Raw genomic sequence first — 15,732 nt, forward strand, 5'->3', positions numbered from 1 at the left:
AGTAATGTAAGGTTCCACCTCAGTCGTTGGAATAATATTTTCTGGTGATGTGTTCCAAGCATAGGGAAACTTTAAAATTTGGCACGTGGCCCAGCCTGCGTGGCTCTGTGGTTGAATTTTGATCTATGAACCAGGAGGTCATTGTTCTATTCCCAGTCAGGGTACATGCCTGAGTTGGGTACACAGTCTCCAGAGTGTGGGGTGCAATAGCAGATAATCAGTAATTCTCTCTCCTCTTTGATGTTTCTATCTCTCACTCCCTCTCTCTTCTTCTCTGACATCAATAAAACATATTAAATTTTTTTTTTGCAGGTGAAGCTATGTGCAGCCAAGGCTAGGGAAAAATACTCTACCTGATTCGCACACACAAGCATGATTTCCAAAGGGTACTATAAATTCCTAGTTCTTCTATGCCCTGAAGGGGGCAGATTCATAAATCATGTCAGCCAAACATAGAATTACCAACTGAAGAAAATCGTCAGAACTTGAAACCTCTTTTTCTTCTTTTTTTTTAGAATAAGAAATGTTACAAAAGAATATAAAGGAAAGCTTGATAATGTAAAAGCTTTGAAAGGTAACATTTAATTATTATATTGATAATAATTTTCTGATTTTCACTCTTGTTTCTTGCACTTGGTGAACAATTACTAGTGGTATTTCAGATTTGAAATTAGTTATTTAGCCATATGATAAAATTTCCTGTCTAACAATTATTTCTACTATGTAAAAGAAAAAATTGATTGTGTTTTCAAATTATATATGACTTTGAAAGATATACTGTGTCATACTGAGGTAGCCTAAGGCTATTCTGGGTTGTTTTCTACAAACTCATATTTTTCTTCTGTAATTCTAAAGCTATTGTAGATATTGCTATTTTTATTTTGTGCAAAAATGTCATATACACCAAAGGATTTTTATCCACATAAAAATTTACTGAACTATTAAAGTATCATTTATATTATTTAGTCAATAAATATTAACATTCACCTGCCATATACCAGGCAATATCAATGAACTTAAGAGTATACTAGTAAGAAGTTTCTTGGTTTTAAAACAAGTAATTTCAAATTTTTAAAACAGGATGCACATATAAATTTATAAAGGCATATATTTTTATTTTGAGTTTAACAATCTAATATATTCATATATAGAAAACATGGCCATTCAACGAAATAAAAAGACAAATTTTAGCTCCACAATAAATTTGTAGTTTTTTTCCTACCTCCCTACCTCTTTTCCTTCCTTCCTTTCTCCCAGCCGTCTTTCCTTTTCTTTTTTCTTCCTAGATCTGGCATTTGACATATATGAAGGCCAAATCACTGCAATACTTGGTCACAGTGGAGCTGGAAAATCAACACTATTGAACATTCTTAGTGGGTTATCTGTTCCCACCAAAGGTAAGAGGGTTCTTCTCCCCCAAAGTCAGGCTGACAAATAAATCAGCTGTTAATAATAAGTTCTTGTAATCTTTAATCACAAACACAGATTACCAGAAATAAATGGAAGTTAATTTATAGTATTCTATAGAGGTATGCAATCTTTAATGAAATTTGATTATTTCATGATTTATTTTCTGGTCCTTTGGCATTCCAACTTGTATCTGTTAGCTTTTGCTGCACAACAAGCATTCCCAAAGCTAATAGCTTAAAATAAAAATGTTTGCTTATTTCTCATTACTCTGTGGGTTGGCTGGTGGTTTTTCTGTCTGGATTAAAATAGCTGGGGCCAGACGCTTTAGCATAGCCTTACTCACACATGTGAGGCTCTAGTTAGAACCACAGCAACTCTCTTTCTACATCCCTCAGGAAGCTAGTAAGGGAGTCTTCATCCAGTGATATCCATGACTCCAGAAGCAAAGAGAGGGCAACCCCAGGGTGGAGGCACTTCGCAATCCCTGCTTATATCACATCTGCTAAAATTCCCTTTATCATAGCACCACACCTAACTATGAGGGGAGAATAAGTAGACTACATCTTAATGGAAAAAAACTGCAGAAGGGACCTTTCTCCCACCCCATACACCACACAGCTAAAATGGAAGTTCACAATACCTGAGTTGTATGAACCTTGAAGATAAAACCATATTATCTAGAATGTAATAAATAACTCTATCGTGGCTTTTCATTTAGAAAAATAACTTAAGTATAATCTGATGTTAACTTTTAATCTTTGTTATAGGTTCCGTCACCGTGTACAGTAATAAACTTTCAGAAATGGCTGACCTAGAAAATATCAGCAAGCTCACTGGAGTTTGCCCGCAGTCCAATGTGCAATTTGACTACCTCACTGTAAGAGAAAATCTCAGACTCTTTGCTAAGATAAAAGGGATTCCACCACAGGAAGTGGAACAAGAGGTACATAAAGATATCAGAACTAACATATTGGCCAAAATGAGATCTTTAAGTCTATTTGCACTGAGTTTTTATGCTTTCATTAAATTATCTTTGAACAAAGTCATTGTGTGAAAGTTGGACAAAAAATTTAATTTAGGTATTTATCTGAGTTAAATGGTTATCTAACATTTATGTATAATTTATATGCCAACCGTTATCCTTAGCTTTAAATATACTAATTCATTTATTTCCCATAACAAATCTATAAGATAGATGCTATTATTACTCCCATTTTACATATGTGGAAACGGAGGTTTAAGAGAGCAAGTAACTTGACCAGGACTATGCAGCTAGTTAATGTGGAGTGGTATTCAAACCTAGGCAATCTGGCTCAGAATGCATGCTTTTAACCATTACCCTTTCCTGCCTTGTATTTATCCATGTAAAAATAAAAACAGAAAGGAATCTTGTATCATGACACAAATGTTGTCATTTGGTTAGATACAAAGAGTTGTGCTGGAGCTGCAAATGGACAGTATTGAAGACGTCCTTGCTCAAAACTTAAGTGGTGGACAGAAAAGAAAACTCACTTTTGGGATTGCCATTTTAGGAGATCCTCAGGTAAATAAGATGAAATATAGAGATGGATTAAATTTTTTAAAATTAAAACTTTCCATAGTAGTTCCAACCTTTTATTTGCAAAGGACATCTGTGATAAAATGTTTATGATGGGACATCATATATAAGAACAAAATCCTAACCACAATGATCTTTGAAATATAAATAACATGGTTTCAACGTGTTTTCTGGAAGAACTATATACTTTATTGGAAAGATCCTTTTATATACACCCCTCCACTGTAGATTTTCCTATTGGATGAACCAACTGCTGGGTTGGATCCCTTTTCAAGGCATCAAGTGTGGAACTTGCTGAAAGAACGGAAAATGGACCGTGTGATCATTTTCAGTACCCAGTTCATGGATGAGGCTGATATCCTGGCTGGTAAGTACTGGATACTGGTTTCCTTTAGTATCATGATGAAAACTTCATGAGATTTGAGAAATATGGATTATATGCTCAGCAGCTGTATTGTGTAACCTGGTCTCCCAGCTATAACCAGCCATTGGAACAGCTGGCAATGATATGAACTGGCCCAAGAATCTTACTCCCAACCACTTCTATGTATGTCCTAGGATTTTTGTATCCTTTGATTACATGGAGGTACAATCTGCCAGGAAACTCACTTATTTTGAAGGAAGAGTCTATATTCAAAGGCATTGGTCCTTTTACTCAAAATTGAAGGAAATCAACTTAAAATATTCAAACAATTTTGATGTTTGGTCCATTAAAATATATAATGTGATGATTCTCTATATTGAAAGATTTATCTGCAAAACCTCTATGACTGGCTGGAAGGGAAAACAACAGTCTAAAGTAGATAAATAAGATTAAAATGTGTCTATTTCAATGAGTTTTTATGAAGCCCTGTATGTGAAAATATAGAAGCTCCTGAATTAGAGTTGGATCACACAGACAATGACCTATCTTTTGGGGGGAAAGAACGGTCAACTTCTTGAAAAACTTTCTTCTTTGCTTCTTCCCTTTCAGACAGGAAAGTGTTTCTCTCCAAAGGGAAGCTGAAGTGTGCAGGCTCAAGTCTGTTTCTAAAGAAGAAATGGGGGATTGGGTATCATTTAAGGTATGGCCACTTGAGGAGGCTGGAGAATGAGAAATGGGCTAAAGCAAGACATGATGCTTGGAGCAACACATCACAGCACACAAGGAAACCTTTGATTATTATATACAGATGTTGATGTATACACATATACACATATACACAACTAAAAATAAGGAGATGTATAGCCAGATATAGAGAGAGATTAGAGATAGAGTTATACAGATACAGATATATGGAGTATATAGTATGAGTATATGAGTTATTGATTGGCAGATTTTAGAGATTGAGAACATAAGATAAATGGGGGATAATGTGGGTATAAGGACACATATGTAATAACTTAATCAATAAAAATATTTTTAAAAAGGATATAAGATAACAAAAAGTTTAGATAAATATATCCACAACACATTATTTGGTAAGAAAGGTATGTATTAAGGGAACTTTCTCAACTGACATTGTATTTCACAACCTCATCATCTCTCACCCAGGGTTTTAACAGCCTCTTAAGCAGACTCCTTGTTTCTTCTCTTTCCCCTGGCTCCTCCTCTTCCCTCTTGTTCTTTCTCTCCTGTCCATCCTCTTCACTTTATTTTTATTACTATTTTTAGATAGTAACATATTCTGTTATTTATTGATTGATTTGAAAATAAGATGCTTGACGTTATTGTAGTTAAATCTTTTACTTTAGGAGGTCGGCACTATATATAATCTGATTTTTCGACCTCTTATTTCATGTTTGGGTGACCTATTTCTTGCATTAGATTTTATGTGATTTTTCTTTGTCTCCTAGAGACAAGTAATTTTCTTCATGCAATTGGAGACAATGTTAGATAACACAGATCTATTTTTTATCACCAGTTTTCAGTTGAATGATATGTGTGTTCAAGAAAAAATAACATCCATTGTTACAAAGCACATCCCTGATGCCAAATTATCAGCAAAAAGTGAAGGAAAACTTGTCTATACATTGCCCTTGGAAAGAACAAATAAATTTCCAGGTAATGTCTAAGAATACCAAGAAATGAAGTACTTAACTGTTATTCATAAAAATAATATCTATGATAATTACTGTAACTAACGTTTATTAAGAGCATAGTAGTACAATGTGTTCAGGTATTTAAAACATGAGGTAACAATAACTAGACTTTTATCTACAGTGGGAAATATTATATTCTAATTGATACACTATGCTTGTTTTGATTTGCTATTGTGTATGTGTTTTTAGAACTTTATGAGAACCTTGATCTCTCTCCTGACCTGGGAATTGAAAATTATGGTGTTTCATTGACAACCTTGAATGAGGTGTTCCTGAAACTAGAAGGAAAATCAACTGTTGATGAACCAGGTAAATAAAATGCATGAAAATGATCATGTAAGTGTTTTCATAACACCTGGTCCACTATATACTTCAAGAAGACACCATTCCAGGCCCTGGCTGAGCATCTCAGTTGCTTAGATCATCATCTCAATACACCAAGATTGCAGGATGGATCCCTAGTCAGGGTACATACAAAAATCAACCAATGAATGCATAAGTGGAAGAACACCTCTCTCTCTCTCTCTCTCTCTCTCTCTCTCCTTCCCCTTCTCTCTAAAGATCAATAAATAAAAAACTAAAAAAAAAAGAAGACACCATTCCAATAATATCATTCAATAACATGATTACAATATGTGGGGTTTCATGATTAAGGCCATTCTTGGACAAGAATATATTAAGGTGAAGTGCATCGCTGTCACTTTTGTTACCTCCATTGCCAATATTGCCTTGATATTAAAAACGGTCCATTTACTTCTACCCAAGGCTCATAGCCCTCATCGTATCCCATTTTCAAAGAGCAATTTCAGACAAAACACTTATTCTAAATCTCTCTCCAAGCACTTTGAATGTGACATCACGCTGACTGTTGGTCTCCATGGTTTCTGAATTGAGGATTTCTATGTATGATGAGTTGTTTTTCTCCTGATGCTTTCTGTCTTTGGCTTTGAGAATTCAACTATGATGTCTTTAGATGTGGACCTCCTTCTGTCTATCCCCGTGGTCGGCAAACCGTGGCTCGTGAGCCACAGGCGGCTCTTTGGCCCCTTCAGTGTGGCTCTTCCACAAAATACCACGTGTGGGCACGCACATACAGTGCGATTGAAACTTTGTGGCCCATACACAGAAGTCTGTATTTTGTGGAAGAGTCAGTATTTTGCGGAAGAGCCACACTGAAGGGGCCAAAGAGCCGCATGTGGCTCGCGAGCTGCGGTTTGCTGAGCCGCGGTTTGCTTAGCCTCAGTTTGCCGACCACTGGCCTATCCTATGTGGTATTTGTTGAGCTTCCTATACTTGTAGATTAGAGTTTTTCATCACAATTGGGAAGATTTTAGCCACTATTTCTTCAACTATGCTTTCTGTCCCTTTCTCTATATACTAAAGCCCAATTTGTCTAATATTAATACAACTAGAGGCCCGAAGCACAAAATTCGTGCAAGAGTAGGCCTTCACAGCGCTGGCTGCCTCGGCCCTCACAGCCCCGGCTTAGTCCGGAAGGTCATCCAGAAGGTGGACTGGATGATCATTTCACTGTTCAGCCATTTGGTTGATTTGCATATCATGCTTTTATTATTATAGATTGCTTTCATTTTAATGTAATTTATGACTTCAAAATTTTTTTCAACCTGTTTGTGCTTTTCATTTAAAATGCATTTCTTATAAACAGCATATAGTTGAATTTTGCTTATTGAGACATTTTACAACGTTTCTTATAGTGGCATGTTTAGTCCATTATTTTTAATGTGGTTGTTGCTATAGTTAGGTTTAATTTACACTTAACCCCCTAGTTTGTAGCATGTCAACTTGTAACTTGTTTCTCTAGGTGAGCACCTAAGATAATTGTTTCCTTTACCAAGTTTCCAAGTCACACCTAGGTACTATGATGATCTTGCATACTTATCTTAACCTCTTTAACATATTGTCTGTGTCCATATAAGATTTTCTTTCTGGTCCTTTTGTTCAAGTGCCTACAGTATGAGGGGATGTTCTCTGTGATGTCCTCAGTACAACAAATGCCTATAGTAAGCTCAATAAAGTCCATCCGAAGTGGACTTTTTATGCATTACTTATTTTGCGTTTGGCAGGTATTGCCACATCTGGGGAAGTACAAGCAGAAGGAGCTGGAGACACAGAAAGACTTGTTGAGATGGAACAAGTTCTCTCTTCACTTAGTGAGATGAAAGAAACAGTAGGTGGCATGGCTCTGTGGAGACAGCAAATCTGTGCAATTGCAAGGGTCCGCATATTAAAGCTAAAGCATGAAAGAAAATCTCTTTTATCACTGTGAGTATTAGAGTGCCATAGCTTTTGGTCAGTCGGTGCATTAAAAAATATTAAGGCCTAAAAACAAGAAATAACAAACAAAAATAAAAATAAATGTCTGCATCTGCAAAACTGGATAAAGTATAAACCTCAATCTAGTTCATGGGCCTAGTTTTTATCTACTGGCTGACTAGCAAGTGGAATTTATATGATCTTAGAGCCAATTTTAGGGGAAGAGTTCAATGAATGTAAGTTTTTGTGTAATATTTGCTCTCCTTTTTTATTTTGGGTTTTTTGGTGTGTGTTTTTGTTAATCCTCACCTGAGGATATGTTTCTATTGATTTTAGAGAGAATGAAAGGGAGTAGGAGAGAGAGAGAGAGAGAGAGAGAGAGAGAGAGAGAGAGAGAGAGAGAGAGAGAGAGAAACATCAATGTGAGAGAGACACATCAATTGGTTGCCTTCGGCACTCTCCCCAACCAGGGGTCAAGCTTGCAACCGAGGTACATGCCCTTGACCAGAATGGAACCCGGGGCCCTTTAGTCTGCGGGCTGACTCTCTATTAACTGAGTCAAACCTGCTAGACTATTTGCTCTCCTTTAGATTTTCTATGGCAGATGACAGAAACATTGGGATGTAGACCTTATTTCCAGTGTCCATATGCCAATGTCTCATTTTAGTTGTTATCTAGTCATGCTACTGACATAGCCCTAGCAGTCCTGACTCTCCCATTATGTCCTACTTGCTCTAACCTAGATGTCCTAACTTCCCTCCAGCCCTCTTTAGTGATGGTAGCTCACTCTCCATACATACTGCGTGCATAATGGACACCATCCCTGCTCCTTATAATCATGTCACCTCTCAGTAGAACCCTGGTGTCCATGGGTATCAATCAGTACCTTGTCTATGAATATGTGCATTAAGCATCCAAGAAATAGTTGGGTTGGCACATAATAGAATCTCAATAAGTACTTGCTAAATAAATAAGTAATGAGAATTCATTGAGAATATTTGACTAGGAGATGAACTGATTTAACAAAATCTTTAAGCTTAATCTGGCAACACCATATAACGGTGTCTCAAGAGATGCCATTCCTTTAGCAAGAATTGCAACAGGATATTTCATAAAATTGGAAATTAAAAATGAAGAAAGTTTATAAAATAAGATATCATGAAAATATAATAAAACATTTTCAACTTATCTAAAATGGAGAGCACAGGAAAATAAAGAGTAAAAAATAATTGAAAATTTGAGCCTGGAGATTCAAGAAACCATGCAATCATCACAGGACTAAGTGAAGAGGATTGGCCATGAAGAAAATTGAGTATAAAGTGTTGGTGAATGAACAGCACACTGGAATTATAGGAAGAGGCAGAATCTAGACACAGAGTTAAAGGACACATGTCCCATGAAATTGTACGTGGTAGCTCATGGCCAGAGCGGAACGAGAGAAATGAACAAAAGGATAAATCTACAATTTTCATCTCTAATTTAGAGATAGGAAAAGACACGGTCCTCAGTAACTGAGCCAGAAGGCTATATGTTTAGTTTTTGTAATTTCTTGGTCTCATTTGATTAGAATCTGCCTAGACTGTTTTAAAAGGTTAGGACATGACTGTGCATTCACACTGGCTATTTTCTTCTGTGTAGGCTATTGGTTCTAGGAATCGGATTTATTCCTGTTCTGTGGGACTTCATCATCTCAAAAACATATGATGTCAGTTACACATGGGAACTTTCTCCCCATTTATACTTCCTTTCTCCTGGACAACCACCACATGATCCTCTCACTCAATTATTAATCATCAATAATACAGGTAATAATGTGGTGAATAATTCTTCTCCAATACATTCACTGTTCAGAGTATTATTTAGACAACATAAACATGAGAGAAAAAAATGAGCTTTTTGCTTCTTCAGCAGGTGTTCAAAACAATTTATGAAGGTTGGGGATGATGAATATACAAGCCCAAAATAGAGCAGGAATTAAGAAAGTATTTGTCAAGGAAAAATAAATGATCTGATGACATTTTGCAAAATAAAAATGTTTATACCACAAATCACATTTTAATTGCTTAAGATATAATTCAAATGCCATATTTATTCATTTAAAATGTGCAGTTTAATGGCTGTTAGTGTATTCACAGAATCATATAATCTTCAATACAATTCATCTTAGAATGTTGTCATCTCAAAAAGAAATCCCATATCATTAGTAATTATTTTTATTCACTATGCCCCAGCTCTGATCAATCACAAATTTATTTTCTATTTCTATGGATTTGCTACTCTAGACATTTAATATGAGTAGGTCCATACACTATAAGTATGATCTTTTCTGACTGACTTTATTCACTTAGAATGTTTTCAAAGTTCATCTATGTTGTAACACGTGTCAATACTCCATTTTTTAAATTGTTGAATAATGTTCTATTGAATGGATATACCACATTTTATTATTCATCAGAGGGGTGTATTTTGGTTGGTTTTTTCAATAATTTGCAATTATGAATAATGCTGCTATAAACATCCATGTACTAGCTTTTTAAGTGAATGTGATTTTACTCATTTCTTTCGGATATAAACCTAGAGTAGAATTGTTGTATTATATAGTGATTATATTTTATCTTTTAAGGAACTGTCAAATTATTTTTTAAAGTGACTGCATTAATTACATTTGCACTAGCATTTTTTGAGGATTCTAATTTCTATACAAAAAAAAAAATTATTAAAAAATAAATAATATACCCCCAATTGTAGTGCTGAAGTGCTATTTTATGTTCCTAAGTAAAGAAGGCTGTGATGTACCTTACAAAGAAAATATGTGTGTTAGGTTAGTTTTGTGCAGGCATGCATTATAGTGCTGTTGGCTGGGAGATCAAGGTTAATGAATCAACAATGAATATACAGAAACATACATAAAATAAAACAATGCACTGGTTGGTTAAAGACCAGAGGCTTACAGAGACCAGAGGCTAAACCTGCGTTTCCCCTATAAGCACTGATCCAGTATTCACTAATTCAGTATGTAGGATAACTTTCTAGTGACTTTATAGAAGTAAGTACATAACTACTGTGAATAATAAGAATCAACTGTAAATGTCTTGCAAATATCTTATTTCATCCTGTAGATTATCTTTTCACTTTGTTATTGGTATCCTTTGAGGCATAATGTTTTAGTTTTTATGAAGTCCAACTTATTTTTCCCCTTGCCTGTGCTTTTGATGATATATTTAAGTAGGCTTTGCCTAATGCAAGATCATAAACATTTACTCCTGTATTTTCTTCTAAGGCTCTTATACTTTTAGTTCTTACATTTTGAGTCTGTGATGGATTTTGAGTTCATTTTTGTGTGTGGTGTGAGGAAGGGATGCAACTTCAATAGATATCCAGTTATCTTCTTGGGAGGGTCAGGCCACCAAACTTTCCCATTTCCTCCAGCTTCATGTTGCAGAAGCTTGAGACCACCAGAAATAGGGGGCTGAGAGATCTGGAGTTCTCTTCTTACCCATAAGGGAGAAGCTCTAATTTACGGACAAGTGGTTCTCAATCATCCTCATCACAGTTCCTCCCTGGAAGACACTACAGACTGGGTTTGAGTAGGTAGAATCCCTGAATCCTTCTCTAACCCATTCAGAGGGGAGTTTTTGTTATGCTGATCAAGAAAGAGTTGTGAAGGTATAGGCCTTTGTCACAGTTTCTTAGTGTTCTTACACAGATTTAGTAGATTTTTTTTAAAATAAATATTTTTTTCATTTTCTGTATGTCTTTAAGATAATAAAAATGTCATCTTGTTGGGGATTTTTAGTAATTTTTACAAGTTATCGTTGTTTTTCTGGGGAGAAGGTTTATGAAGCTCTTTACATAGCCATTCAACAAGTTGTCTTCCTGTATCAAGAAACATTTTGAAAATCAATTAACAATCTAGTGATAGTGAAGTGAGATTTAGCCAATTTGGTGATTTATTAGTAGAGATTATCTATGTCATTAAAAACATATTGGTATAGCTACTCAATGAAATCTTCTTGGAAAACAATCAATTCCATATGCACCATATAGCAGTGATCATAGTGAATAAATATATTATAAAGTAAAATCCATCAAAGTGAGTAGATTTATAATTTCACAATAGCAGGCATGTTATTATGTGGAAAGATATCCTAACAGTCCATATTACAGTAAATATTACATAAGGTCATTAATTTTCATTTCACTGCACTAGTTGACGTTGATTTTCTTTGTTTTGAGATACCTAATACATTAAACTACAATTTAGGGGCAAGCATTGATGACTTCATACATTCCGTGGAGCTTCAAAACATAGCTTTGGAAGTGGATGCATCTGGAAATAGAAATGGCGTAGACGATACATCTTATAATGGAGCCATCATAGTGTCTGGTCATGACAAGGTATGCTGGTCTCCATTTAAGAAATTATCCTACAGGTGTGCAAAGCTAATAAACTATCAATATACTCCAGCCTTCAATTTAGGAAACAAAATGAAAAACAAATGCAAGGGTACTTCTTTCATTACTTAGTTAATCATAGTCATTAGTATGATAAATAATTCATATATCAGTCACTGTCTACCACACACTGTGTATATTAGCAAAATAAATACCATACAATACCCACTGTCAAGAACATATTTAAATCCGAAAAGTATGTATTTCCTCCCAAGGATTTTCTAATACATATATGCTGAAACTTCTGTTTTAATCTTAAACAATAATAATATTTGATTCTACTGTAAGCCAGACACCTGGTGTCCTGAAAGCCAGATACTGCCTATATACATGTTTCGGCTTATTTAACACAATGTTTGTTTTTGTTCAGATTATTTAACACTGTTTTAAAACATGATTTTTAATTAAAGTATTGAATTTTATTTCTTTAGGGAAAAAATGAAGATCTCTGAGAATTTATAACCTTGCTTTTTCTATTTTAGAATTACACATTTTCATTAGCATGCAATACCAAGAGACTGAATTGCTTCCCAGTTCTTATGGATATTATTAGTAATGGGCTGCTTAGAGTGGTTAAACCATCAGCACATATTCAAACTGGGAAAAGTACGTCTATGCTGGTGAGTATGTACTCTATGACTCCCTCATCAGGCATCTCCTGGGTGGCTGGGATTTTATTTTTATTGAGTAAACATCTGCAGGGCAAATTAGCGTTTGGATTCATGCAAGTTCTGTGGCTTTGGGAAATCAATGTAATTTTTCAGAACTTCGACATTTTTTAAAACTAACAAACTATATTTTCAAAGAGAACGTGAAGAAATGAAAGTCAAATCCTGCAGTCCTGTGACTGGCACTTTCCTTATTCATGCATGTGGGTTTCAAGCCAGAAATCAAGCTTCCAGACTGGATAGATAGTCAAGAGTTTGGTAGCAAAAGGGAAGTAAGGCAGGGTTATACATAGTCTGTTTAATATTTTTTAAATGAATTTCAAATTTGTTCATGCAACTCATTATATTCTTTGCCTTTTCAAAAGAATCTGGATAATCCATTTTTCTTCATGACGCCTTCCTTGCTCTGCCTGTTTTTGTCATCCAGTTGTGCTCCTTACATTGCCATGAGCAGCATGGATGATTATAAGGTAACGATGAGTAACTGAAACTTCCCTTACATGTTGAAGGTAATATAATTACAGGATTTTTCAAGAGGAGATTTATACACGTTTGCTTGAGCAGCCAATTCAGACAAAAATCCTAAGTTGTAAAGATAAAAGGAAGTTTTATAAGTGGAAATATAAATGCATGGATAAATAAATAGAGTCTACAGAATGATTCCAAAATTTATATGAGTACGCAAATAACTGAAAGTAAAATAACTTTGAAAAAGAAAAACAAAATTGGAAGATTTATGCTTCTGACTGCAAGGCTTACTACAGTGATAGTAAATAAAAATGTGTTGTATTAAGTAAGGATAATCATATAAATATATGAAATGAATAGACATTTCAGATATAAACCCACACATATGTCACCAATGGATTTTCAATAAAACTGCCAGGGAATTCAAATGGGGTAAGGTTAGTCTTTTCAGAAAATTGTATGGAAAGAACTTGATACTGTTATGAAAAACATTTTCTCGACACTCAATTCTCACTATACACAAAATTATTTTGAAATGAATCATAGATCTTCTGGTAGGCAAATATTTCTTAGTTGGGACAAAGAAAGCATAGACCATACAAAAAAAAAATGTTATCTTAACCTTCATCAAAGTTCAAACCTTTTCTTCTTTGTAAATCACCAAGAAGCAAATAAAAAGCTGTAGGCTGGGAGAGAAATATTCACAATGCACATACATAACAAAAGATTTGTGTCAACAATATAAAGAGTTCTTACACCCCAGTAATAGAAGATAACCTAATTTCAAAGATGGGCAAAATCTTAAAATAAAACAGATACCTTACCAAAGAAGATATGTAGATGGAAAATGCTTCCATTGAAAGATGGGTAATATCATGTGTAACCCAGAAAATAACCCCAATGAGATTCCTTTACACACCAAATAAAATGAATACATGTTAAAATGACTGACAATACAGAGTTTGTGAGGGTGTGGAGAAACTGGGATTCTCTTGCATAATCCACATTTTCTTGAACCTCAAGTTGAAATAGCATCTGTATTTTTTTCTGTCTCCTGCTCAGAACAAAGTGTGGTCCCAGCTTCGCATTTCCGGGCTCTTCCCTTCCGCTTACTGGCTTGGGCAGGCGTTGGTGGACGTCCCACTATACTGGCTGATGTTCCTTCTAATATATTTGTTGGACATTATTTTAAGCCCCGGAGATTCCATAATTGCATTTGTAAATCCGGTTATGTATGTAAGTTACAACATTCATCGAATAAATTATCATTGTATGACATGGTTAGAAACGTTGAAAATGCAAACTGTTTTCATTGATAGTCAAATGGTCATAAATTATTAATAACTATAAGACCTGGTGCTGTGCCGATGTTTTGAATCTTAAATGTTTTCTTAGATTACATTTGTCTTTAACTAAAATGCAGCACTTCTGTTTATTTCAGATCCCATGTGCTGTTTGTTCTGTACCATCCCTTGTTTTCTTTACGTATGTAATTTCGTTCATTTTTCGCAAGGGGAGAAAAAATAGTGGCATTTGGTCTTTGGTCTACTTTGTTGTAAGTATGTTTCTTTTGAACACGTATTTTATACATGTAATGTATGATTCTGAGACAGTAGTTTAAATTTTCCCTTGGTAAAATACGTTAAGATGAGAGTCTAACATATTTAAAGTTTTCTGCCTTAGATATGGATCCTCTTCAAAATCTGCCTCTTTTCCTCTCCCTATTTCTACCCTGTCTTTCTTGAAAAGTGGCCACATTTTTTCTCAGCATAAAATATTTAACAGAAGGAAACCTGGAAACCATCTGTATTTTCTTTTTACTGAAAAGGAAATAACCCCAAAGTTCTCCGTGACGCTATGCAAATACTGTAAACATCTTAGTTAAAACTAGAAGCAACTTCTCCAACTCTCTACTAAGAATTCCATAAAGCGACACTTAATTTATCTAAATTAGGAGGAAAAATATATGTAATCTATAAGCATCTATTCTAATTTCCTGTCGTCAACAGTTTTAACACTGAAAGAGTGCTCAATGTTAAATAGATGAATAAACAGCCAATTCCTAAAACATTAATAAAGCAAAAGTTACCGAGATACCATCCATCTTTAAAAGTCTAACACAACCACCCTATCTGGTTTGGCTCAGTGAATAGAGCGTTGGCCTGCAGACTGAAGGGTCCTAGGTTCCATTCTGGTCAAGGGCACATGCCCAGGTTATGGGGGTGTGCAGGAAGCAGCCAATCAGTGATTCTCTCTCATTGTTGATGTTTCTATCTCTCTCTCCCTGTCCCTTTCTCTCTGAAATATATATATATATATATATATATATATATATATATATATATATATATATATATTCTAACACAACTAAGTAATAAAGAGGTCTATGAAAACCAGAAAAGGGAGACAGTCATTCATAAAAATGAGAACAGAGATTTCCTTCAGGAAGTGAAACCTGAGGAAGAGTAAGATTTCAACTTTTGGAGAAGAATGATGATACAAATCGAAAAGAGTGGAGGAACAGAAACCCAAAGGGCAGAGTGTCTATACTAGAATAAGTCCTAACTACTGGTAATAATCTGAAATGAATATGGGTAGAAAACAGGCTGCAGCCTGAGTCTGTCCTAGTTGTGGTGAACATAATGGTTGGAACCATGACTGGCCTTAAATGATGGGCTCAAGAATTTATTCTACAGCCCTAGCCAGGTAGCTCTGTTGGTTAGACCATCATCCAATATGCCCAGGTTGTGGGTTTGATACCCAGTCAGGACACATACAAAAATCAACCAATGAATGGGTGGAACAACAAATTAATGT

The 15,732-nt window shown here is 35.1% G+C and overlaps 1 protein-coding gene across 1 annotated transcript; it reads left to right on the top strand.

Moving 5' to 3' along the window:
* Positions 1–372: 372 nt before the first annotated feature.
* LOC118671379 (ATP-binding cassette sub-family A member 8-B-like) lies at positions 373–14,271 on the top strand. The gene is made up of 13 exons (XM_036339507.1): positions 373–386; positions 516–574; positions 1,287–1,397; positions 2,178–2,353; positions 2,834–2,953; positions 3,197–3,335; positions 5,240–5,359; positions 7,135–7,333; positions 8,963–9,129; positions 11,589–11,722; positions 12,262–12,399; positions 12,813–12,917; positions 13,978–14,271. Exons 1-13 carry the CDS (start codon positions 373–375, stop codon positions 14,254–14,256), a joined length of 1,761 nt encoding a protein of 586 aa, XP_036195400.1. The 3' UTR covers positions 14,257–14,271.
* The last annotated feature ends 1,461 nt before the right edge of the window (positions 14,272–15,732 follow it).

The sequence above is a fragment of the Myotis myotis genome, unplaced genomic scaffold (genome assembly GCF_014108235.1).
Source record: "Myotis myotis isolate mMyoMyo1 unplaced genomic scaffold, mMyoMyo1.p scaffold_m19_p_17, whole genome shotgun sequence".
Classification (NCBI taxonomy): Eukaryota; Metazoa; Chordata; class Mammalia; order Chiroptera; family Vespertilionidae; genus Myotis; species Myotis myotis.

What these genes read in the sequence shown, in the direction of transcription:
- LOC118671379 (XM_036339507.1), top strand. An exon ending in CACAGGAAGTGGAACAAGAG is followed by an intron (nt 2,354 to 2,833) that starts GTACATAAAGAT and finishes TCATTTGGTTAG; the next exon opens with ATACAAAGAGTTGTGCTGGA. An exon ending in AGAAAATCTCTTTTATCACT is followed by an intron (nt 7,334 to 8,962) that starts GTGAGTATTAGA and finishes TCTTCTGTGTAG; the next exon opens with GCTATTGGTTCTAGGAATCG.